The sequence below is a fragment of the Marmota marmota genome, unplaced genomic scaffold (genome assembly GCF_001458135.2).
Source record: "Marmota marmota marmota unplaced genomic scaffold, marMar, whole genome shotgun sequence".
Classification (NCBI taxonomy): domain Eukaryota; kingdom Metazoa; phylum Chordata; class Mammalia; order Rodentia; family Sciuridae; genus Marmota; species Marmota marmota.
In genome coordinates, this window is record NW_026000051.1 from 3589390 (window position 1) to 3612811 (window position 23422).

A 23422-nucleotide genomic window follows, 5' to 3' on the forward strand; every position below is an offset into this window, starting at 1 on the left:
GGCCTGGGCCTCCTTGACCAACAGCAAGGCAAGGATGGTGATGATATCAGTGACCACCACAATGGCTCCATCAAGTGAGCACTCACTGCCCAGCATTTTACACCACCCAGCCCACGAGCTTCTTCCTTCCCACCCTCAGTCCACTGGGGATGGGAGAAAGGCCAAGATGGGGTGGCCCTTGCCCAAGAACACACAGCAAGGAGGTGACGCCAGCCTAGCCTGACTCCTCCTCTGGCTGCCCTCCCCTCTGTTCCTCATCTCTAGATAGGGAAAGCCTCCCTCCCAGGCCAGCAGAGACGCAGAGGCTTGGCCATTTGTTAAAAAGTATAAAGTGCAAATACATCTGGCTTTTATTGAGGTTACTCTGTGCTTAACACCAGGTCTGCAGGGCTCTACCTCCCACTTCCACCTCCCTGAACTTCCCATTGCCAGGAAAGAAGGTACTGGTGAGACCCAGGCGTTGAGCAGGGGAGGCTGTTGATGTGGAGGTAGAAGGGACAGAAGAGACCAGTGGCTGAGTCCTTAGGGAGGGAGGGATCCAGGAGTCCGCCCAACATGAAACTGAGAGCTGAGGAGCCCCCTCTGTCCCTCTACCTGGGGCTATGAACCAGGCCCAGCAGGGTCAGGAGTCTTTGAATCCTACCCTTTTGCTAAGCGACCTCTGGGAAACAAGATCCATTTCTGAGTGGTTTCTCCCAACCTAGACTGGTCCAGAGGCAGAGTGGCCAAGTCTAAGGCGACAGCCAGATCTCTCTGGCTTTGTGGCTTCTGGGCGCAGCTCCTGCCAGCAATATCCTCTGCTCCTATGCACTCCTTTGAAGTCACTGTTTGGACCTGATGGGACAGAGGTGGAAGAAGCAGGAACAGAAAAACAGAGAGAACTGGAGTCAGATGCAAACTGAGAGAGACAAACACCAACAGGTACAGAGAACAGCCAGAGCAAGAGCGAGTCAAAGACACAATGAGACAAAGACAAAGCCAGTGATAGAACAAGAGAAGATGGCCGAGGAGGTGGAAACAGGTCCAGACTCAGCCCAGTAAGCAGGGCCTCACCTAGAGCTCATCCCGGGGCTGGGGATGGAGGCTGTGCCCACTGCTGCCAGCCAGGACAGGGCCACGCAGGGTCTTTTGAGAGCCAGTCCAGCTGATGAGGCGGCCGCTGTCATCGTCCCAAGGAGAGGATGTCTCTGTGTCACTGAGCCACTCAGCATCCCCTGCATAGTGGGTGGGGGCAGCGAGCAGGGGCTGGGCAGAGAAGGCCTGCAGGTCCCTTGGCCAGAAGTGTGCCTTGTACTGCTCACTGTGAAACAGGAAGACAGTTCAGGTGGGCCAAGGTGGGCCCCTGATCCCAGACCCCATACCAGCTAGGAGCCTGGTACCTCCCCTCCCCCCACCACCCTCCCCACTGGTCCTTACAACAGCCCTGAGAAGTAGGACTTCTATTATTCCCATTTTCCATATAAGGAAACTGAGGCTCATAATGGGGAAGCCATTTGATTAAAACCATGAGGGTGGGGGCCTGGGTCGTGGCTCAGTAATAGAGCGCTTGCCTAGTATGCATGAGGCACTGGGTTTGATCCCCGGCACCGCATAAAAATAGAAACAAACAAAATAAACGTATTGTGTCCACCTACAACTAAAAAAAAAAAAAACAAAACATGAGGGCAGCAAAGCATTCACATGCAGCTGGGTCTGACCACTGGTCACTCTTGGGTGACCTGGGCCTGATCAGGCTCCACCTCCCCAGCTGCCCAGCGAGGGAACTTATTGAGATAGGCTCCTGGATGGGACACCCCTGCCCTGCCCAGCCCCAACAAAGCCTCACTTGGGGTGCTGGTCAAACATGATGGGCAGGAACTCGTCCACAGGCAGCATGCGGTGTAGAGGCTGGGAGGCCAGCAGCTTGCGGGCGCCTGCCAGACTCAGAGTGTATGCCAGTGTCCAATAGGAGTACCCTGCCACCACCAGGCCTGGTAGCCCCTCCACAGCCACCTCCTCCTCAGGGTTCACCTGCTTTCGGCCAAGGTAGCTGCAAGTGAATCAAGGGCCCCAGAAGCCACTGTAGGTCCTGGGGTGTCAAGTCCCCTCTCAACCAGGTTCAGAGGTGGGAAGTGGCCAGGACTCCAAGCAGGAAGTAGCCAGCCCTCTCCCTTCCCCCTGGGGTGCAGGCTGCCTACATGAGGTCCCATGGAAGCTTCCGGGCCTCCACCTCCTCCATCAGCTGCTTCAGTCGCCCCTGGAAGTTGCTCTGAAAGCGCACGTCGTCCTCAAATACCAGCACCCGGGCCAAACCCCTGGCCACTACCTGTGGTACATGGTGGGGATAGGGAGATGGCTCTGCAGATTTGAGCTACCCACTTCCCATCTGCCTTCCTTAGCTACATCCCAAGGCTCACACAGTGACTCCCAAGCCCACCGGGGCTGCCACTGCCTAGGAAATGAAATTCAGGCCCTCCCCAAGATCCCCAGCCTAGTTTGCCAAAAAGAAGTATTTGGCAATCACCACCCTTGCTGTGGTCACTGAGCTCTGCTCTATCCCTGGGGCTAGTGCTACCATTCACCTCCAGGGATACCCAGGAGGCGGGAATGTGACCCCCCATGACAGGAAGGAGGTGAGACTGCCCAGCCAAGGGCACACAGCAGACCTGCAACTGCTGGGCTCCAGGACTTGGCTCATCTCTTCAGCCTCCTGAGCTTCTGGAAGGACGCTGGGCTGGGTGGGGGTGAGGGGAGACCCCAGCCCCCAACATTGCAAAGAAAAAATACTTTCTGTAACTTTGGAAATGTGAAAAGAACATGAAATCAGCTCAGTAAATGATGAACCATGTCATCCTTCAATTTGTTCAGATGGTAAAAATCAACCATAAATGTAAACATGAGGTCACACACATACATACATATTGTGGCTATAGAAGAAAATAAAACAAGAAGTTGGGTGCCATGGTGCACACCTTAAATGCTAGCTACTCATGAGGCTGAGGCAGGAGGATTGAAAGTTTGCCTCAGCAAGTTAGTGAGACTCTGACTCAAAGATAAAGAAGAAAGAACAAAAATGTCTGGGACGTAGCTCAGTGGTAGAGTGCCCTGGGTTCAATTCCCAGCACTATAAAATCAAAACAAATGAAAATAAAAACAAGGACTGAATCTGCACACCATTGCTGGAGATTGGAGGCCCAGCCCCCTGGCCCCTGGCTGAGGCCTCTGGGCCAAGGGATGAGCAAGGCCACGCCTCAGGCTTCCTGTCTCTGTTCCTGAAAAGCCCTTGCTTTCTCTGCGCCTTTGCCACAGTTTCACTCTGCCTGACTCTCCACGGTGAGGCCCACATGGCAACCTGGGCAGCAGACAGGGCCACTGCACTGTGGGGACAGCCTGCGCTTCTCTCCCCTGGGAGTTTGGTTCTTTCTTGAGTTCTGTGCCCATCTCTGGTCCCTGAGCCCCAGGCAGATCCCCCTCTGGCAGGAAGGAGACAGATGTGCCTTCTTCCTGTTCTGTGTGTTCCTCGACAGAATATCTGCTAGCACCCAGCAGATGGTCAGTAGAGACTGTGGAGTGAACCAGGGCACCCTCTGTGGACACAGAGAAGTCCTAGAGATGCTTTGTGGATGCATTCGTTCACTCATTTACCTGCACACCTGAGTGCTGGGAAAACAATCATGTCTAGGACAAGCCAGCCCCTGATGTCCCTGAAGGGCGTGGCCCAGAAGGCAGGTATCCTCACCTCTTTCCAGATGGAGTAGTGGCTGAGGAAGCAGCCCACCTCACCCTTGGTCAGTGTGCGACCCGAGTAGGGGTCCTGGTAGCCAGGAAGCAGGTCCACGCCAAGGCTCCTGAGGATACTGCTATTGAGCATCCTGCAGGACACAGGTGTAATGGAATGACAGGTGCCAGCCAGAGACTCCTCCAGAGGGCCTCACCGGCACATGTTGGTGACAGTCACAACAGAGTCTAGTTCAAAGGAGGTTTAAGCCCTGTAATTCCTTTCTGTGGTCTAAAGCTGTCAGTGACTGGAGGGAACCAGCATCACCTCAGGAGGTCCTGAGCTCCACAGAGGGGGCTGCCTGGGGGGAAGCCCCCCAAGGTGAACATGGGCACCGTGGTAGCTACTTCTCGGGCAGATGACCAAGCAAAGGATGGACATCCTACAAGCAAAAGCGCTGGGGGTGGGCTGGGCACATGGCTCAATGCTAAAGCATTGTCCTAGTATGCACAAGAGCCTGCGTTCCATCCGAGCACTGAAGGGAAAGAAAGACAGGGAGGGCTCAAACTGTGACGGGCATACGGGCCACAAGGCCCGGTTGGCTGGAGAAACCTGGCCTTGGCATTCCCCAAGGAATATGGCTGGGATGCACCCACCCCCACCCATCAGGGACTTAAGTCCAGGATGGAGAGGAGTGGTATCAAGGACACTTGACCCTTTACAGCACTAAGAGGTGTTGAGCTCTGGCTGAATCTTCACTGGACCCTTGCAAAACAGGAAGAGCCAGGCAGAATTATTTGCCATTTACAGAACAGGGCAGAGAGATGGGGGCAACTTGCCCAAGGTCACAGAGCTGGAAAGTGGCAGTGCAGAACCCAGGTCTGGAGCCTTAGCCACTCTACCTCCTCCCTCTAGTGGGCTGAGCGAGGGTGTCCTGTCCTGCATCTGTCTGCCCTGGAATTCCCTAAGACCTATTCTTCAGGCCCTATTTGGATGCTTCCTGGAACAGGCAACTAATTCAACTCTTCTGCTTTACCCACTCCCAGGAGCTCAGAGATGGACTAGGCTGTCCCCTTGGACCCCATCCACAGGAAGCCTCACCTGCCATCCACAGCATCCACTACCCGCCCAGAGATCTCCATCTCCCAGAGCGAGCTCAGCATGCGCTCTCGGCGGTTGGGCCTACGGGCCAGGCTGATGACAAAGATCTGGAGGAGACAGAGGGGTGGGGCCAGGGGGAGGGGAGAGACCACCACCCCCTGTCCCCAGTTCCACAGGTTGGGAGATATACCTCATCAAAACCCATCTTGCTGGGCCTCTTCGGAGGTCGAGATACGTGAGCTGAGGCCTGCATGGGAGGCCCATCCACTGCAAAGGGAAGCACACCCTAATCATGAGCTCACCAACTTCTGGGGACAGCCAGCCTGCAGTCCTTGCCCCCAGCCTCATTCCTGCCCCCTCAGCAGAAGACTGGGCAGAAAAGGCTGGGATGACAGATCTGCCCGCCCCATAGCAGACAGGAAGAAAGGCCCACAGAAGGGGCTTGCTCAGCATCACGGAACAAGTTAGGGGAAAGGCTAGAATCCCAAGCCCAGCGGACTTGAGTCTGGGGCCTAGGAAAGGGTCAGCAAGGGGAGGCAGGGGACCAGCCAGCAGGTGGGCGGGGCAGGCTCCCAGCCCTCACCCAGTGCTTCTAAGATCAGGTGGATGAAGTTGACCTTCTCATCCTCCAGGGTCTGGTGGGACTTCACCCCTACGTTCATGTATCCATAACGTTGCTCATTGCACACATGGACGGAGACCCCTGTAGAGAGAGGTCAAGGAGTGCCAGAACTGAGCTAGGGCTTGCAGGACCCAGCAGAGGCCCCCGGTGCAGTACCTGCCAGGAACCCAGTGTGTGAGTCTTCTCTGGGACTCAGCTCCCTACCTGTGGGACACACAACAGCAGATGGTGGCTTACTGAACAGACCTGTCTAGGACACCTGCAAGGCACTGGGGCTGTGGTGTTGAGCTAGACATATGGGGTGCCTGCCCTCAGGGAGTCAGGTGAGGAAGGAGCAGGACCCTAGCTGAGGGATGGCAGCAAGTCCTGTGGCTACACCCCTGAACTCCCAACTCTCCCCACCCCCACTGCCCCTTCACACTGTCTTCTACCTGAGAGCCACAGTGACCTTTTTTCCCCTTCAATATCTGTCACCTTCAAGCTGGGGATGTAGCCCAATGGTAGAGTACTTGCCTGGCATGTACAAGGCCCAAGGTTCAGTTCCAGGATCACATACACAAAACTGTCACCTTTATTAATTATTAAGGCACTCAGTGTCTGTTTTAAAGCTAACCCATGCCCAGCACTGCACACAGACCCTGATCAGAGCAAGGGCACAACAGCACATGTAGAAGCCTGAGTGATGGAGATAAAACCACTTTCCGCCAGATTCCTTCACACGCTGACCAATTAATAGTGGCTGCTCATCGAAGTAGTAGTAGCAACGAGAAACTAACAGAGCCAGGTGCGGTGGCGCATGCCTGGCATCCCAGCAACTCGGGAGGCTGAGGCAGGAGGATCACAAGTTTGAAGCAAGCCTCAACAACTTCGAGAGGCCCTAAGCAACTTGGCAAGACCCCATCTCAAAAAAATAAAAAGGGCTGGGGATGCTGGGGATGTGGCTCAGTGGTACAGCCCCTCAGGGTTGCCCCAGTGTCCAGAGCTTTACACACTGAGACCTTTTTATTTTACTTTGTGACAGGTTCTCACTAAGTTGCTGAGGCTGGCCTCCATCTTGTGACCCTCCTGACTCAGTCTCCTGAGTTGCTGGGATGATAGGCATGCACCACGCGTGTCTGCCTGCTCAGATTTTAGATCACAGACCAGAAGTTCACTCCCTCCAGGAAGACTTCCTTGACCAGGAAGCTCTAGTCTAACCCTCCAGAGTACCTATGATCACGAGTTCACAGACTAGAGATGTAGCACAGTAACAGAGCGCTTGCCTAGCATACGTGAGGCCCTGGGCTCGAGCCCCAGCACCACACACACACACAGCTCCCCTTCCTGTAGTGGTTGTGATTGAACACTGATTCGTGTGGTCTTTTGATTGACTGAACTGGAAGCTCCGGGAGGGCAAGGACTGCCTGAATCTACTCACCACTCTTTCCCCACTGCCTCAAACATGTCAGGTGCTCCATAAATATCTGCCTAGTGAAGGAATACACGAAAGTGCCACAACGGTGGCAGCCAGAAAGGCAGTAGACTCAAGAAATGCTCTGACCCAAAGGCCAGACAGGAGTTGACAAGAAGAAATGCAGAGCAGGCAAGGGCATGCCAGGCAGAGGGAGCAGCATGTGCAAACGCTCAGGGGCCTCCAAGAAATGCTCAAGGAGGGCTAGTCCTCACCAGCGGCCTGACAGGCATAGGCGAAGACGATGATGTCATCGAAGGGCCAAGTGTAGTTGGGATGAGGTGGGTAGAAGGCGAACTGAGATGTCCCCTCAGCCCGCAGGGACAGCAGGAAGGTAGAGTGGACCATGGGGACCCGGAAGCAGCCCCGGCGCTGGCGGTTCTTGGTGGGGAAGTATTCAGCTGTGCGGCGGTAGTAGCCCTGGGGAAGGGGGATGCTCTCAGCTATGAGCAACTCCCCTGCCTCAGCCCACAGACCCCAGGGCCTCCAGGCTCTCTGCTCTTCATGCCCCTCCTCCCAGGACCTCAGCCTCCTGACATCCCAGCCCCACCCTCACCTGGGGGGTGATCCCACACCAGAAGTTGGAGTAGTAGGTCTGGGAGTCCAGCATTGGGGCCACCACTGGCAGCCCCTTCTCCACCAAAAGCCTCAACGTCTGGTTGTTGGTCAGAATGTTATCTGTGTCTGCAAACTTTGGGGAGGGGGATGTCAGGGGCCCAAGGCCTGTCTGGGCAGCAGACCCCCCAAAGAGCTCATGAAGCAAGAATCCCTCCAGATTGCCAGAGACCCGGAACAGCTGCTAGGATCCAGTGGGCATTTCCTTATAGAGTCCTAACCAATAAACCCAATAGATGTGTTTCTGAACCAGGATCTAGTCTAGGACTCCGGCTTAGAGACCAGACCCAGAGAGCAGAACAGAGTAGTTTATCTAGAAACCTTATCTGAGACCTGGAGTGGATCCAAAGACTGACTCTGAGCTCTAATGCAGGGATCCAGGCTCAGTTTATACTCTGGACACTTACCTAGGAATCTAGGCTCAGTAAATATTTTAGGATCTGTCTCTGGGATCCTGGTTTACTACCCAGTCTGAGATCAAACACAGGATTCCAGCTCAACATCTGATCTGGCTCTGAAAGATTCAGCTTGATGGGGCTGGGGATAGAGCTCAGTTGGTAGAGTGCCTGCTTCACATGCACAAGGCCCTGGGTTCAGCCTGATGATCAAGTCACATCAAGATTTATATCAGGGACAGACACCACAGAAGCCCAATCCAAGCCAGGATTCTTTACCAGGACATAGTCAGCCCCCCAATTCCTGGCAAAAGTCAGGGCTTCCTGCTTCAATTCCATCAGAAACTGGTGCCTTTCTTTGGTCCAGTGCTTGGGACCCTCTTCACTTGGGTAGGACCTAAGGGAGTAAAGAGATGAGCTGTTCCCATGGGTAGTTACCATGCCTCTCCCTCTCTGCAGTGCAGCCCTTTCCTGAAGGCTGTGGCTCTAGGCTCCCTCTTCTTGTCTCTGGGATGCGACTGTTTCCCATCTTCCCCAGTATCCATCCCTCAGATCACAACCTGGACTCCCCCTCAGGCCTCCAGAACACAGCTGCATAGTCACTGCCCACAGCTGCCAGCCACTCCTGCAGCATCTCTGTGGTGTTGTCCATATTGTGATCTGTGGCACACCTGGGGACAGAGGAGGAAAAGGTGAGGGGGCACAATCACAGAAGGCAATCTTGATTCAGGTGCACCCACACCTTTGAGGCTGGCCTCTCCTGGGAGCAGCGAAGAAGTGTGTTAGAATAGAAGGAATGAAACCAGGACAGCCAAGTCCCTATCGTCAGTCTGTGACTTGCTGTGTGACCTCAAACAAGTCCTGTCCCTCTTTAGGCTTTGCATCCTCCCTCTTTAACTTTAAGCTGCGTGCCTATGTCATAACCAAAGTCACAAATAAGTGGGTTTTTTTTTAATTTATTTATTTGGCTGGGGATTGAGCCCCGGGGGTACTCAGTCACTGAACTACATCCCCACACCTTTTTATTTTGAGACAGGGTTTCACTAAGTTGTGGAGGTAGGTCTTGAACTTGTGATCCTCCTGCCTCAGCCTCCCTCTGGAGCTGCTGGGAGTGCATTTTTAAGGATGGCTTTAAGGTTCCACATTCCCTAGTTACCTTCCTTCTTTGCCTTGTGACCACTAGCCAGGCCCTTTTCCTCTCTGAATCAGAATTAGACAAAAGAGCTGCTACTTTCCTCCACCCACAGGTTGTAATGAGGACTAAACCATGCCCTGAGTGTCCCTGAGAAATGCTGATGGGCCAAAGCTCTGCTGCCATGGAGCACAGCCTCCTGTCTCCTGGGGAAGGGGCTCTCATACCCAGAAGTGGTAGACTTAGCCAAGAGCCAAGCTTTTAGATGATGCTGCCCCTTTAAGCCAATTCCCTAGAAGTGAAGACTAACTACGTGTCAAGTCTTATGGGGTGGGAACTAACTCACTCCCAGACTGTGACTGTGGGCTGCCTTTGCAGGCCATGACTCCACCCCAGACCAACTTTGGTTTGCTGTGAGGGGTAGTTTGTCATTTCTCTCAGTTTATCCCTGACCTCAGCTTGGGACTCCTCCCTGTCTAGTCTTTAAACTGGGGGCTGTGGTCTCTGATCTCAGTGCTGCCCTATGGGGATGTCAGAGGGAGGCTCCCAGGAGGGGGATGCTGCCCTTGGCTGGCAGGACTTACCTACCCCTCTACCCAGATAGGCTGGAGGGAGCCAGCCTGACTCTCCACATAGTATAGGGCCCAGGGCTGACTCAACCCCATCTGCTCCCCAGGAACCTTCAGCTTGACTGGTCTCTGCCACATTAGGTTCCAAGGGACTCCAGAGGTTCCTGTCCACTCCACCACAAGTCAAGCGACAACAGATCCCACTGGGGTTCAGCTTAGGCTCTGTGGGCTGGGACAAGAAGGGATGGACCCAAATTACCCAGAGGAGGCCCCAAGAGGAGGAGCAGGGGGCCGGAAGCAGGGGTGGGTCGACCTATGGCCTCAGAGGCCTGTCCTGTCCCCCAAAATGATGGAGGTCCTAGGCGGGATGCTCAGAGACTTGAGGGGCGAATCGCGAGGCTTGGGGCTTGGTGCCTAGCGATGCCTGCGCCGGGGTCTCTCACCAGAGGGCCACCCTGGCCCGGGGGTAGTCCAGCCGCTCCAATGCGCCCAGGTAGTGGGGCAGTGAGTGCTCGGCATTTCGAGCCAGGATGGCAAGCACCACGGTGGGCAGCGGTGGCTCCGCGATGCCCGCAGCCTGGAGCCGCAGCCCTAGCAGGAGCAGCAGTCCCAGCAGCCGGGCGGCGAGCATAACGCCCATGNCTGGGGTGCGCGCGGGTGCTTCAGCCTGCGCTCCACCCCGGCACCAGGAGGCCGAGGCTGGAGGCCAGGTCGCAGCCCGTCAACAGTCCCTCCCAGAGCGGCCAAAGGGGCCAGGGAGGATCCGGGGTGACTGCATTGGAGCGGCCCGGTGTCGGAGAACGCCCGTTCCCTGAGCGCTCAACCCCTGGAACCAGGACTTCCCTGAATGCCAGTTCCCTGGCAGTCCGGCAGACGCACGGACCTCAGCCGCACCCACGCTGTGGGACCCACTCGGCCTGGCATTCCCGGGGCGCCCGGGCTCCCGCTCCTCCTCCGCCCCGGGCGCCCTCTGGCGGGCCCAGGCGCGAACTCGCAGAAGCGCGAGGAGACGTGAGGGCCGGAGAGGAAGCCTCTGCTCTAGGGGCGGGGTCGAAGTCCCCCTGACCTGGGTACGCCTTCCCGCAGCGTTCTGCGCCTGGCACCCCCGCATGTCCAGTCCTCGCCGTGGTGGCCGGCACCAGCACTGCTTCGGCTCTTTAAGAGAGCAAAAGTCCACTCAGACTGAGTCTAGTATAGGGCACTACAGAACCCCTAATGGTGACCCAGCCCCCTTCCAAAGCAGGAGATACAGCCTCCCTGGGGCAGAGCCAGATCCTAGGACCCTGCTGGGATGGAAGGGAGTCTCCAGTCTCCTCTGGGAGAGGGACAGGAGCCTCAAGGATCCTGAGCGGCAAAACCGGCTGATGCGAGCTGGGGGATGTAGCTTAGTAGTGGAGTACTTACTTGCCTGGAGCGCGGGAAGTTCTGAGTTTGATGGGGCGCCATCCAGCTGATGAGAGTTTCCTTCAAAGAATGAATGCACTTGAAGCTCTTGGCATGAAGTCCTACTTCCGAAAAGCTCAGAAGTGGAAGGAAGAGCTGGAGAAAAGAGGTCCCCTTTATTCACCCTCCCTATTCCCATATGAACACTCTTAGCCTATTTCCAGGGTCAGGAAGGGGAATTGGACTGGTGCATGCTATCCCCATGGGCAGGGGCTGGGTGGGACCATGCAAAGAATGGGCTTACCTAAGGGTGAGCGTGTTGGTGGTGGGGAGCATGTTGAACTCTGGCATCCTGGTCCAAGGCCTGGCTCCAAAGGCTTCAGTTACAGCTTCCAGTGTTTCAAATTCCAGCTGGGCCATTTCCAGGCCAGTGGCCCTAAAGTGAGAAGGGCCAGAGAAGGGATCTAGGTCCCATGAAAGCATCTTGGGTCCCCTCCCTTATATGGTAGCCTCTGGCTGGAAGGCACTCCAGGTCCCAGGATTCCCTTTTTAAAGTCAAACAATGTCCCTGTCACTTCCCCACCCTAGACCCTCTGCCCATCCCTATTGGTCCAGGGGGTGATATAGTCTGAATGTTCCTGAACCCCAACACTCATGTTAAAACCTAGTGACTGGGGCTAGGGATGTGGCTCAAGCGGTAGCGCGCTTGCCTGGCATGCGTGCGACCCGGGTTCGATCCTCAGCACCACATACAAACAAAGATGTTGTGTCCGCCGAGAACTAAAAAAAAATAATAAATATTAAAAAAAAAAAAAAAAAACCTAGTGACTGACATCTTTGGTATTAAAAGTCTTCAGGACCAGGTGTGGTGGCACATGCCTGTAAACCCAGCAACTTGCCAGGTTAAGGCAGGAGAATTGCAAATTCAAGGCTGGCCTCAGCAATTTAGCAAGACCCTGTCTAAAAAGGTGGGGAGGGAGGGCTGGAGAGTAGCATGGGGTAGAGCACCCTGGGTTTTGTCCCCATTACTGCAAAATTTAAAAAATAAAGAAAAAGAGAGGTAACCTTTGAAAGATGATTAGATCATGAGGGTTTTCTCCTTAAAAAAGAGACCTGAGCAGGGTGTGGTGGCGCCCACCTGTAATCCCAGCAGCTCAGGAGGCTGAGACAGGAGGATCATAAGTTCAAAGCTAGCCTTAGCAACAGCAAGGCGCTTAGCAATTCAGTGAGACCCTGTCTCTAATAGAATACAAAATAGGGCTGGGGATGTGGCTCAGTAACTGAGTCCCCCTGAGTTCAATTTCTGGTACCAGAGAGAGAGAGAGAGAGAGAGAGAGAGAGACTGAGAGATTGAGTCCTAAAACCCAGCATGTATTAGGCCCTGCCAAAAAAAAATTTTTGTTTTAATAAATTTTTTTTCAAAAGAGAGAGGCCTGAAAAAGGTTGTTCCCCACTCCTAACAAAAGAGTACATGACTAAAAGGCACCACTCTGAGGAACAGAACCTCACCAGACACCAAATCTGCTGGCACCTTGACCTTGAACTTCCCAGCCTCTAGAACTGTGAGCAATAAATTCCTGTTTATAAATTACCCAGTCTAGGGCTGGGGATGCTTAACGCGCACAGTGTCCTAGATTTAATCCCCAGCACTGCAAAAATAAATAAATAATGCATTTTGTTATAACAGCCCAATGAACTAAGATGGGGACTTCCAGATTCTTCCCTGGCATGGAGTCCTCTCCTCCCACCCAGTGCACTGACCTTTCTATTTCTTCCCTTCTTACCTTCCCGGTGCCCAGTCACCAGTTATCACTGACTTCCAGCCCATAGGATTTTCCTGTCACCTCTGTCTGGAAAAACCCTATAGCCATCTTGCTGAAGGCCAGGTTGGAGCCACTGCAGATTGCTGATCTCCACCCTCAGATGGGCTCTCACTCATGCCAGCAGCCCTGTTTCCTGTGCTCCCTGCCCATTCCCCTCAGTGGCATTTCAAATGCCCCCAGTCTTCCAAGGTCCCCACTCTATGGCCAATTCACAGTTTCCAGAACCATCCAGGGATCTCCCCCTGCCACTTTTTGGAGAAAATAGAAGCCATTGCCTGGGAACTCTCATTCCCAGCCCCCTGGCATCCAAGCTGGATTCTGCTTTCCTTGCCTGTTACAAAGGAAGAGGCTCCCTTCCTCAACCACCTGGGCTCCATGCCATCCCCTTGCCCTACCTGTATTGCCAACCTCCCTCTCTTCTGGATCCTTCCTTCCAAATTCCAAAGGACTTGAATCCTTTCCAACTTCAAATAAGAAAACACTAAGGCATCTGCGAGGCTCCCAGCAGCAGCACTGTTGCTCTCCCTCCAAACTTCTTGACAGAGAAATCTGCACTCCACTTCTGGTTTCACTTCCGTTCACTGCTTGACCCAAGCCAAGGCTGCTAGAGTCCAGCGTCCTCCAGCCACTCCCCCAGTGGACACTTCCTCTTCATATGTCATCCAAGAGGGTGCAGCCTCCCTTGGTGGCCGACTGCACGGACCACTCCCTCTTTCCGGAACCCTAAACTGTACAACTTTCCACCTGGACCCAACTCACTCGACCAATCCAACACAGAACCCCAGTCTTTCCCAAAACCTGCTCTTTCCTCCCTACCTCCAGGGAACAGCACGTCTGTCCACAGAGTCCCTGCAGGTTGAGACTTGGACTCTGACTCCCCCATTCAGCCCTGGCCAGGCTGCTCCTCAATGTCTCCTGCACACGTGGCCACGTCCTTCCTTCTGCATCACCACCTACCTGGCTCAGGGCACTGACATCACTCACCTGGGCACGGCACCTCCCAGCACCCCAGGACCACCACCAAGCTTTCTTCATAGAAAGCATTCTGCACTCAGCAGCCCATTCTAAAATGCCCGCCAGGACACTGTTCCCACTGCCACGGAGCTCCAATTCTTCAGGGAGTAATAAGGCCAAGTGTCCTGCCTTCTACTTCTCCAGCTCCTCTGATTTCTGACCCTGCCCAGCTTCTACCCCAGTCAAATTGAACAATTTACAGTTTCCAGAATGCTCCACACTTTGGACCTTCCTATATCCCTTTTCTGTTGTTGTTTTCTAGGTCCTTCTGTATGGACTGGCCTTTCCCTTCCAGGGTGACTCCTGCACTAAGGCCCTGCAGTCTCAGCTGCACTTCCTTCCTCTGGAAAGCCTTCCTTGCTGCGATGTCTGGGGGGCATACCCCTACATAGCCTCCTACTCTATCCACTCAGCAGATATTTACTGAGCATGTGCTGAGTGCACAGAGAACTCGAGGTCCTGTGGGTTCTGAGGTGCAAAAGACAGACATAAGGGGCTGGAGTTGTGGCTCAGTGGTAAGAGCACTTGCCTAACATGTGTGAGGCCCTGGGTTTGATTCTCAGCATCGCATGTAAATAAATGGATAAAATACAGGTCCATACATCTAAAAAAAATTAAAAAAAAAAAGACAGACATAGTCTCTGCTGTTAGGATGTTCATGAGGGTAGATAGACAGGAGACAGACAAACCCATAAATAAATAAGCTCAAGGAATGGTAGGTAGTATAAACAAATTAGAACAACTGAATAAGAACAGAGAGTAGCTGGAAGTGGGACAACACCCAGAAAGATCTGGAAGACATTTTGGAGTATAAGGAGGAGTGGATCAAAGGAAGATCTGAAGAAAAGTGTTCCATATGGAGGGAGAGGTGGTGCAAAAGTCCTGAGGTGGAGCAGGCAAGAAAGCCAGTGTGGCTGGAGCAAGGCAGCAGGGTAATGTGGGAAAATGGGAGATCCAGTGGGTGGACTCAGCCTGGCTACCCAGGGCCTTGAAACCAGGACAGGATTTTGAATTTTTTTTCCTGCAGTGCTGGGAATGGAACTAGAGCCTCATGCATGCAAAATTTGTGATTTACTCTAGCTCCTAGATTTTTTTTTAAAGTCCAATAGCTAGGAAGACAATGAGCAAGTCAGCAGAGGAATTATGTGATTTACTTTAAAAAAAACTGCTCTAACTACTACTCAGAAGATGGACCTGGGGGCTGGGATTGTGGCTCAGCAGTAGAGCGCTCGCCTAGCACAGGCGGGACCCGAGTTCAATCCTCAGCACCACATAAAAATAAAGGCATTGTGTTGTGTCCATCTACACCTAAAAATAAATTAAAGAAAAAAGAAAAAAGGAGATGGACCTGGGGGCAGAGATGAAACCTGGGAGATCCCAGTTCACAGAGAGATGATTCTGGTGGGTGGAGCTAAGATGTATGGTGGAGGCAGAGCCCACAGGCCCTGTGGGATTGGATGTGGATGACAGAGCAAGAAATCAGGATGGCCATTGTCACTAGCTTGAATATGGTGGGTTAGTTACTAAATGGAGAGGACCCAGAAAAGGCAAGTGGAATGTGAAAACCCAGCATTGTTTTGGACCTTATTTTGTGTTGCCTTTGGAACTCTAGTTGAGAAAGCTCATGACAGACTCATCTGGCTCTGAGTTTTACATCAGGGACCATCCTCCACATTCACCATCCCGTCCCTACCCCTGGTGCAGGACCCATGGGCACAGGGCATCGGGTAGGCTCTCCATAGACATATGGTTGATTGAGGTCAGGGACAGTGGCACATGCCTGTAATCCCAGCAACTTGGGAGGCTAAGGCAGGAGGATCACAAGTTCAAGGCCAGCCTTAGCAACTTAGTGAGGCCCTTAGCAACTTAGTGATACCCTGTCTCAATATAAAAAATAAAAAGGGATGGAGATGTGGCTTAGTGGTAAAGTGCCCCTTGGTTTCAATCCCCAGTACAAAAAAGAGAAAAACAATTGGGTTATGAATGGAGGTGAGCTACTCAAGTGCCTGTAGTCTCATTTAATGCTCATTTATTTGTTGTTTTTTTTTGTTTTTGTTTTTTAAAGAGAGAGAGAGAGAGAGTGAGAGAGTGTGTGTGTGTGTGTGTGTGAGAGAGAGAGAGAGAGAGAGAGAGAGAGAATTTTTAATATTTATTTTTTAGTTATCGGCGGACACAACATCTTCGTTTGTATGTGGTGCTGAGGATCGAACCCAGGCCGCACGCATGCCAGGCGAGCGCGCTACCACCTGAGCCATATCCCCAGCCCTAATGCTCATTTATTTGTTCTGCAAAATAGTCATAAGAATATACCCTTCAAGAGTAACATTAGTCAAATTCACAGAAACTCAAAAGCTACGGTAGTTGTCAAAGCATGGACCCATCAGCCCCATCTGGAAACTGTTGGAAATGCAAATTCTAGTCCCCATCCCATGCCTAGAGAATCAGGCTCTTTGAGTGGATGCCAAGCAATCTGTTTTTTTTCGTATGTGGGATACTGGGGGTTGAACCCAGGGTTTTGCACATGCTATAAAAGTGCTCTTTCACTGAGTTATACCCCGGGCCCTCGGCAATGTTTTAAAAAGCCTTTCAGGTAATTCTGATTCAGACTAAAGTTTGCAATTGCTGATCTATGAGGCCTAAGTCCTCATCCAGGTTATGTTGGGTACACGCCTGGGGAAAAAAATGATTGTTGGGGGCTAGGGATGTGGCTCAAACGGTAGCGTGCTCGCCTGGCATACGTGCGGCGCTGGGTTCGATCCTCAGCACCACATACAAATAAAGATGTTTTGTCTGCCGAAAACTAAACAATAAATATTAAAAAAAAAATGATTGTTGGGGTCCACCCTGCTGAGCAGGATCCAAACCAGACCTATCGCGCCTGAGGTAGTGGCTCAGTGGTAGAGCGCTTGTCTATAGCATGTATGAGGCACTGGGTTTGATCCTCAGCACCATATAAAAATAAAATAATGATATTGTGTTCACCAAAAAACTAAAAAATAAATATTAAAAACAAAAACAAAAACAAAAAACAGACCTATCCACCCCTAGTTGGGTTCAGTTTCCGCCCCTCCAAAACTCATTTCAGTTCTGGACCAAACCAGATGGTGGCGCCAGCACCTCAGGCTTCACTCTGGCTTCATAAGCTAGAGACCCTGAGAGAACTGGCCCCCTCCCCAAGACCCACATCGGGCTGGGAGCCTGAGTTCCAAGGTCTGCTACTAACTGGCAGAGGTTTTACAGTCTGGCCTTTACCAGAGAGAGGGGTACTAAGGCTGGCACACCCAAATTGGGGGCCAGCCCTTACCTGAGGGTTAAGTAGATAGGCTAGAAGAACCCCCTTGGTCAGAGAGAAAATAGGGGTGCCAGGCTGCTGGGACTTGGAGGTCAGTGGCCCTGGTAGGCAGCTCAGGCTAAATGGGGTCTGGCCACTCCCCCATTAGCCATCTTCCTACCTTGCCCAACCTCATTCGAGGTCCCAGGTATCGCTTGCTAATGAGAAGGAACAACCTGGAGGTGCCCCAAAGCAGGAGAGGCACTCTGGTTGGGAGTTCTCATGACCTGGTAGCGAAGCAGGCTAGGAATGGGGACCCAAAGCAGGGAGGATGCTTGGATAGAGCTCTTACCAGTTGCCAGCTTCACAGCTCCTGAGTTGGGGGCTCTCTGGGTCGCGTCCTGCTTTGTAACCAAGGAAGCCCAGGATCCTGGTCAGAGGATGGGCCCCTGGCCCTGCTCCTGGTGCAGCTCAGCTGATGGGAATCTGAGAGCCCAGCCTGGGCCCCCTCCCCACCTCTGGTTCCAAGCCCACTTCCAAGAGGACTGAGCAGAGGCTTGTCTTCCATATGCAACCCTGTCCCTCATGTTCCCTATTTGAGGGAAAACTGAGACCCCTGAATCCCATCTGGAGGCACCCCTGCCCTGTTTAGAGTCAGCATATCCTTCCTTTGCTCTTGGAATCTGCTCACACCCCTCTCATCTCCAGGGGTCCACCCAACACCCACACACATCCTGAAGGACTACCCTCTCCCTCTTGGTCATGCCCTCCTCTTTCAGGACCCCAGATGAGGAGCTGTCCTCTTCTGAGGCTCTGCCTTGCTCTCAGGAGGCTGGGACCAGGCCAGCTGTTTTCCCTGGGCAACCAGCTGTTTTGCCCATCAGGAAGTAGCCCTGGCTCCTCTGCTAAAATCGTTGCTCTGCTGCAGCGTGGCAGCCCTGCTGGGCCAGGGCCTGGGAGCTGTTAACTCCTCCAGCCCAGGCGGCCCTTCTTCCTCCTGGCCTCATCCTTTTTGCCTTCCCCAAACCCACAGAGTATCCTGTCCCAAGGACTTTTAAGGACTCCAAGAAGATGGAGTATCTTATCCCCCGCACCCCCAACAACTGCTAACTTGCTACTCACACAGAGCCTTGTCCTCAGGTGAACCCAGGTGATGCGGAGGTTCAAAGGGCCATCAAATTTTATCAGAATAATTATAGTACTAATACCCACCCTTAACTGTTTGATGTGTGGCAGCCATTGTGCTGAGTGCTTAAGATGCATCACCTGATTTCCTTTTCCCAACAACCTCATGATGTGGGGAACATATTTACTTTCCAGAAGAGGAAACGAGGAAACCAAAATATAGAGAGTCTAAGTCATAGCTCACAGCGAGTAGGGTTTGAAACCTGCTTATCTGGCCAATCCTGATGGCTCTGGAATCACCCCCCCCACCACGCACACACACCAGGTATTGCTGTTTAAGTTTCCCTGAGCCCTCTGACCCTGGCTCTCTTTTCCTAGTCTGGGCCTCTGAGAAATGGGGAAACCAGTGGATGGAGTTAACACCCCACCAGTTCCCGGATGTTGAGTTGGGCGCTGTGCCAGGAGCTGTGCGCAACACCTTCCAAGTATTTATTAGTGGATTACTCCTGGTGGCTGCGGTCAGCCTGGGCTAGAATTCCAGCTCAGCACCTCCTTTGGGCAAGGGACTTTCTTTCTCAATCTTTCAGTCTCCAAAACTGGAAAATGGAGAAAAGAACAAGGGTACTGCATCCCTGATTTTGTTGTGGAAAGGATAAGAAAATGCAAGTGGTTAGTCCAGGACCCAACACAGAAGGTGTGGTGGGAAAGCTAGAGTAACCGTTAACCACAATCTGGAAGGATCTGAGTGCCACCAAGGAGCACCTCCATGGTCAGCACAGAGTGGGTACATGGGGGGTGCCCTGTCCTAATATGTGAGTGAAGCCTGGTCCAGGGGAAAGCAGGCTGGAAGAGGACCACAATGTGCCCAAGATCACAGTTACCAGTCACCTGGGGAGAGGTGAAATTCAGCCCATCTGCTGGATCTCCCAAGGCCGCCTGTTCTAACTCTGTCTCCCTGTGCCTTCTCTCCTGAGGCCAGAACCTGGTCTGGGGAAAGGGCAAGGGAATAGGGACAATCCGAGGGATAAGACAGCCCAGAAGGTGACTTGACTGGGGCTGGGTGGGATCTCAGGGTCTGGGAACGACCCCTCAGGATGCAGTGACCCGTGCTCTTCCCCTTTGTCCCCTCCCCCCTGCCCACCATGGGTCAGTTCCCTGGTCCCAGCCTAGACATCTGGAACTGGGGCAGACAAAGGGCTGCGGGAAGGGACAATAACCTTCTGTCCATTTTCAGATGCGGCCGGGCCTGGCCAGGGCTGGGGGCCGGAGCCCCGGGAGGCGGTGCCAGGCCCCCCGCGGGCAGCGGACAATGTTGGCAGTGATGGAGAGGAGGCATTTCAAAGCGTTTTGTTCCCGCTGACCCCCCTCCCCCCCACATCTCGCCCCAGCTCGGGGTGAGGCCCCAGCCCCACCCCCAGCCACCCAGGCCTTACGCTGGGCGGCTTGGGGACCGGCCACATTCTTGACCTCAGGGGAAAAGTTTAGACTCTTTGCGCCCTGGGCAACAATAACAGTGTCACAGAACTGATTTAGGAGCAGCACTTACCATCACAAAGCAGCAGACAAAGAGCCAGGGCTGAGAACGAGCAGACCTCAGTGTGGATTCCACCAACCGCTGCCCATTTCTCTCCTGGGTTCTGCCTAGGCTAAACTGGGTACCAGGCTATGGACCCAGGGCACAATGGGGGATAACCTGAGGTGGGCAGGAGGTGAAAAAAGAGTGGGATCCAACTATGTCATAATAGCCACTTCCCACTCCATCACCAGTTTGCGGTGTGACCCTGAGCAAGTCCTTCCTCACCGTGGCCTCAGTTTCCCTTTCTGTAATAAGGCTCAAGTACAAGACTAAAGCAGGAGATTCTGATCTTGTGGGCAGAAGGATTTCAATAATTATGGCTCGGCAAGTGGCAAGTGCCTGTAGTCCCAGCTATTCAGGAGGCAGAGGTGGGAGGATCCCTTGTACCCAGGAGTTTGAGACCAGTCTGGGCAACATGAAATCTGTCTCCCCCCCACCAAACAAAAACAAACAAAAAAAAAAAACCAGAGCAAGATCATGGGATGATGACGTTGGTGAAAGGACATATACTCCACTTTATCTGGGTACTTCCTAGGTGCTGGCACTATGCTGATAGGACAACCCTGTCTAGCCTTCAGTCCCTTTAATCATTTAAACCTCATGCACTTCACAAGCAGGTAGAAATTAACCTTGATAAAATGAGGCTCAAAAAAGTTGAGTCATGCTGGGTGCACTGGTGCTTGCCTGTAATCCCAGCAGCTTGGAAGGCTGAGGCAGGAAGATCACGAGTTCAAAGCCAGCCTTAGCAAAAGCAAGGCACTAAGCAACTCAGTGAGACCCTGTCTCTAAATAAAATTCAAAATAGGGCTGGGGATGTGGCTCAGTGGTGGAGTGCCCCCGAGTTCAATCCCTGGTAACTCCCTCCCCCACCCCACCCCCCCAAAAAAAAAGTTGAGTCACTTGTCCAGGGTCCCAGCTTGGAGGCTGTCATGGCCAGGCTGCTTTACTCCTGATTATACTCCAGTGGGAAGGACAGGAGCATGGAGGCAGCTGAGACTAGAGAGTTCCGGGTGGGTGGGCCTCCCCTCCCAGCCAGAAGGCTATGAATAAATAAATGTCTGATTACCCCCAGGGGGAATTCCACCCTTGGAGCAGGTGCCTTTAAAAACTAGATTGGTTCTTGTCTGTGCCCAGAGATTGGCCAGGGTGGACACCCAGACTCAGTGGACTGGACACAGTAACCCCCAGTGCAGGCCTCTGAGGAATTAGAGGCCATGTAGAAGAACATTTAAGAGCTTGGGGCTCTGGAGCCAGCCCGGCTGTGAGCTGGAATTCCAGCTCTGACTTTTCCTGGCTGTGTGTCCATGAACAGGTTACTTCAACCCTCTGTGCCATGGTTTTCTAGTCTATAAAACTGAACCCAACTTGTAGGACTGTGGTGACTTTTCAGGGAGGTACAGGAAGACCTCCGAGCAGAGTTTGACACAATGTGGACACCCTGTTTCTACTTGGCACGATCCTCCCAAGTTGGGTCCCACAGGCTGGGACACTTCACAGTGGGCACCTCTGGGGCCCTGTAGCATGCAGTCATGGTTAGACACCCAGAGCAAAGAGGTCCCTGTTCTCTGGGATTTGTAAGCAAAGGCCAACCCTGAATCCCCAGGGAGGATCAGAGGAGACTAGCTACTCTGAGGCACAGCAGTGATTGCTCTGGCTTCCAGCTCTTTCCATGTTATGGTGCCAGGGCAGGGACAGAAAGGGAGGGGACCTGAGGTGCTGTTCAGACCCTGCTCCTCTTCTACCCACAACCAGCCCTTATTATTTTTCTTTCTTTCCTGTGACACTGGGGATTGAATCCAGGAGTGCTCTACCACTGAGATACATCCCAACCCCCCTTTATTTATTTATTTATTTTGGGACAGCGTCTCTGTAAGTTGTGATCCTTCTGCCTCAGCCTGCCAAGTCACTGGGACCACAGATGTGCACCACCACGCCCAGAGCAACCAGCCTCCTAAGTCCAAAAGGGCAAAACTGTCTGGAAAGGGAGGGATAAAGGTGGCCAGGGGTGATGACCACAGCACAAACGGTACTGGCCTCCGTGTGTAAAGGGGCCTGACTGGTTTGAACACCACATCCACTGATTTGCTGTTCATCCAGGATGAACTTTCTGAGTTCATTCCAAAAGTCTTTTAGATTCCAAAGTGTTAAAGCAGCCTCTGATTTCGCCAAGTCTAATCAAAGTCAGTTTTGGCAGAGTGCTGTGACTACAGTCCCAGCTATCAGAAAGGCTAAGGCAGAAGGAACACTGGAATTCAGAAGTTCAAAGCCAGCCTCAGCAACATGGTGAGAATCCATCTCAAAAAAAAAAAAAAATGTGGCTTGGAATCCAGGAGTCCTACAACCTAGGCTCCAGGCCCTCCCACCTCCCCTCATTCCCAGGGTTTTCCTCTAGATTCTCCAAACATCCTTTCAGCTCCCTGCACCAAAACACCTGTGAGTGACACACGAGCCACAGACAGAGGATAAGACAGTCCAACAGAAAATGCCACATATCTTGGGACTCAGAGCTTGTGGGGTGTCCTGAGGAAACCCATCAAGGTCAGCCTCTCCCTCCCTCACTTCCTGGCTGTGGCCAGAGGGGCACTTACCTGGGGAGAGCATCTTGGGGTTCCCCTCTGCCCTGGAGGTGGATGGCACTGCTGGGGTGTCTCTAGCACAAGGTGACTGCCTGCCCAGTTCCTGTGGCTGAGGAGAGCCAGTCAGGCAGCCCTCAGGTACTGGGCCAGCCCTTCCCAGGCCCAGATTTTCCTGGCACCTTTGGACAGGAAGGGCACTGGCCTGGGGGTGGGTGAGGGACAGGGAAAGATTTGAGTGAGGGTATCTCCTAGAAGGCTTATCACCAAACCCTAGCCCCACTCTCCTGTGGACACCATGCCAAGGGTCCAAGGAGGCACTACTCAGGAGTAGGGAGAGGGCCGATGGAAAGGCTAAGAAGACCCAGGCCCCTGCTCCATTCCCCCACCGCACCCCCAGGCCGGTGGGGCCCACATTGCGGTATTGGTGTTTGCTTTTCCTCTCTCCACACTGACTCCTTTCAGACTGGCCTATCCCCACCCCAGGCCGGCGGCCAGCAGCAAGCCAGGGCACCAGGGAGCGAGATCACCGCCCACCCTCCCTCCTTCACAGAGCTCCCTGCCATCCTTGCTGCGGGAACACAGCAGCCACAAGTCTTCTCAGCTGCATGGGGGACTGGGGAAGAAGGGGCCACTCCCGAGAAGAGAGAAAGGGAAAATAGGGGGATGGCGAAGAGGGAAATAAATTCAGAAGGTAGAAAAGGGGTGGACAAGGGACTGGAGGAGGCTGCAGTCTAAGGGGCAGGAGGGTACAATTGGAACTATGACTGGCTCAGGAAGCAGGAGGACCTCGACACACTGGTACGGCCTCACCACCTGGCTCGGTGCCAGGATGACTGGCAGGGCCTGAGCTGGACACTGCCACTGGAAGCTCTTGATGTCCACCTGAAAACCAGCTTCCTCATCATCCCCAGGACAGGGCCCAGGAGGGGCTGTGACCTGGTCTGGGGCCAGGGGAAGGAGGAGGGTGAAAAGTTTCCCCAAGTCAGAAGGCCATGGGGAGGCGTTTCAGGGGGTCCTGCTCTTTGCTCTCCCTGACTGTCACGTTGGTACATAAAGGAGGTAGAAAGGTCAGA

General features: G+C 53.3%; 1 protein-coding gene across 13 annotated transcripts; it reads right to left on the minus strand.

The window, feature by feature from the left end:
* Positions 1–327: 327 nt before the first annotated feature.
* Positions 328–22551, minus strand: Cercam (cerebral endothelial cell adhesion molecule). 13 transcript variants are annotated; one of them, XM_048812959.1, is made up of 16 exons: positions 22362–22551; positions 19744–19890; positions 11269–11400; positions 10986–11045; positions 8441–8551; positions 8160–8277; positions 7427–7561; positions 7086–7290; positions 5382–5501; positions 4989–5065; positions 4799–4905; positions 3719–3851; positions 2178–2305; positions 1826–2029; positions 1054–1300; positions 328–834 (listed from the first exon to the last, which is right to left on the minus strand). In XM_048812959.1, exons 3-15 carry the CDS (start codon positions 11382–11384, stop codon positions 1054–1056), a joined length of 1761 nt encoding a protein of 586 aa, XP_048668916.1. In that variant the 5' UTR covers positions 11385–11400; positions 19744–19890; positions 22362–22551; the 3' UTR covers positions 328–834. The 13 variants fall into 13 exon arrangements, with proteins under 13 accessions (XP_048668916.1, XP_015352994.1, XP_015352993.1 ...); XM_015497508.2 differs by lacking the exons at positions 19744–19890; positions 22362–22551 and adding an exon at positions 13772–13836; XM_015497507.2 differs by lacking the exons at positions 19744–19890; positions 22362–22551 and adding an exon at positions 13183–13734.
* Positions 22552–23422: the final 871 nt, after the last annotated feature.

Coding starts and splice junctions, on each gene's coding strand:
- Cercam (XM_015497506.2), bottom strand. CDS start 10,221: ATGGGCGTTATGCTCGCCGCCCGGCTGCTGGGACTGCTGCTCCTGCTA. Junction 8,278..8,440: donor AGGCCTGAGGGGGAGTCCAG/GTTGTGATCTGA, acceptor TTACTCCCTTAG/GTCCTACCCAAGTGAAGAGG. Junction 4,906..4,988: donor GCAAGATGGGTTTTGATGAG/GTATATCTCCCA, acceptor TGTCTCCTCCAG/ATCTTTGTCATCAGCCTGGC.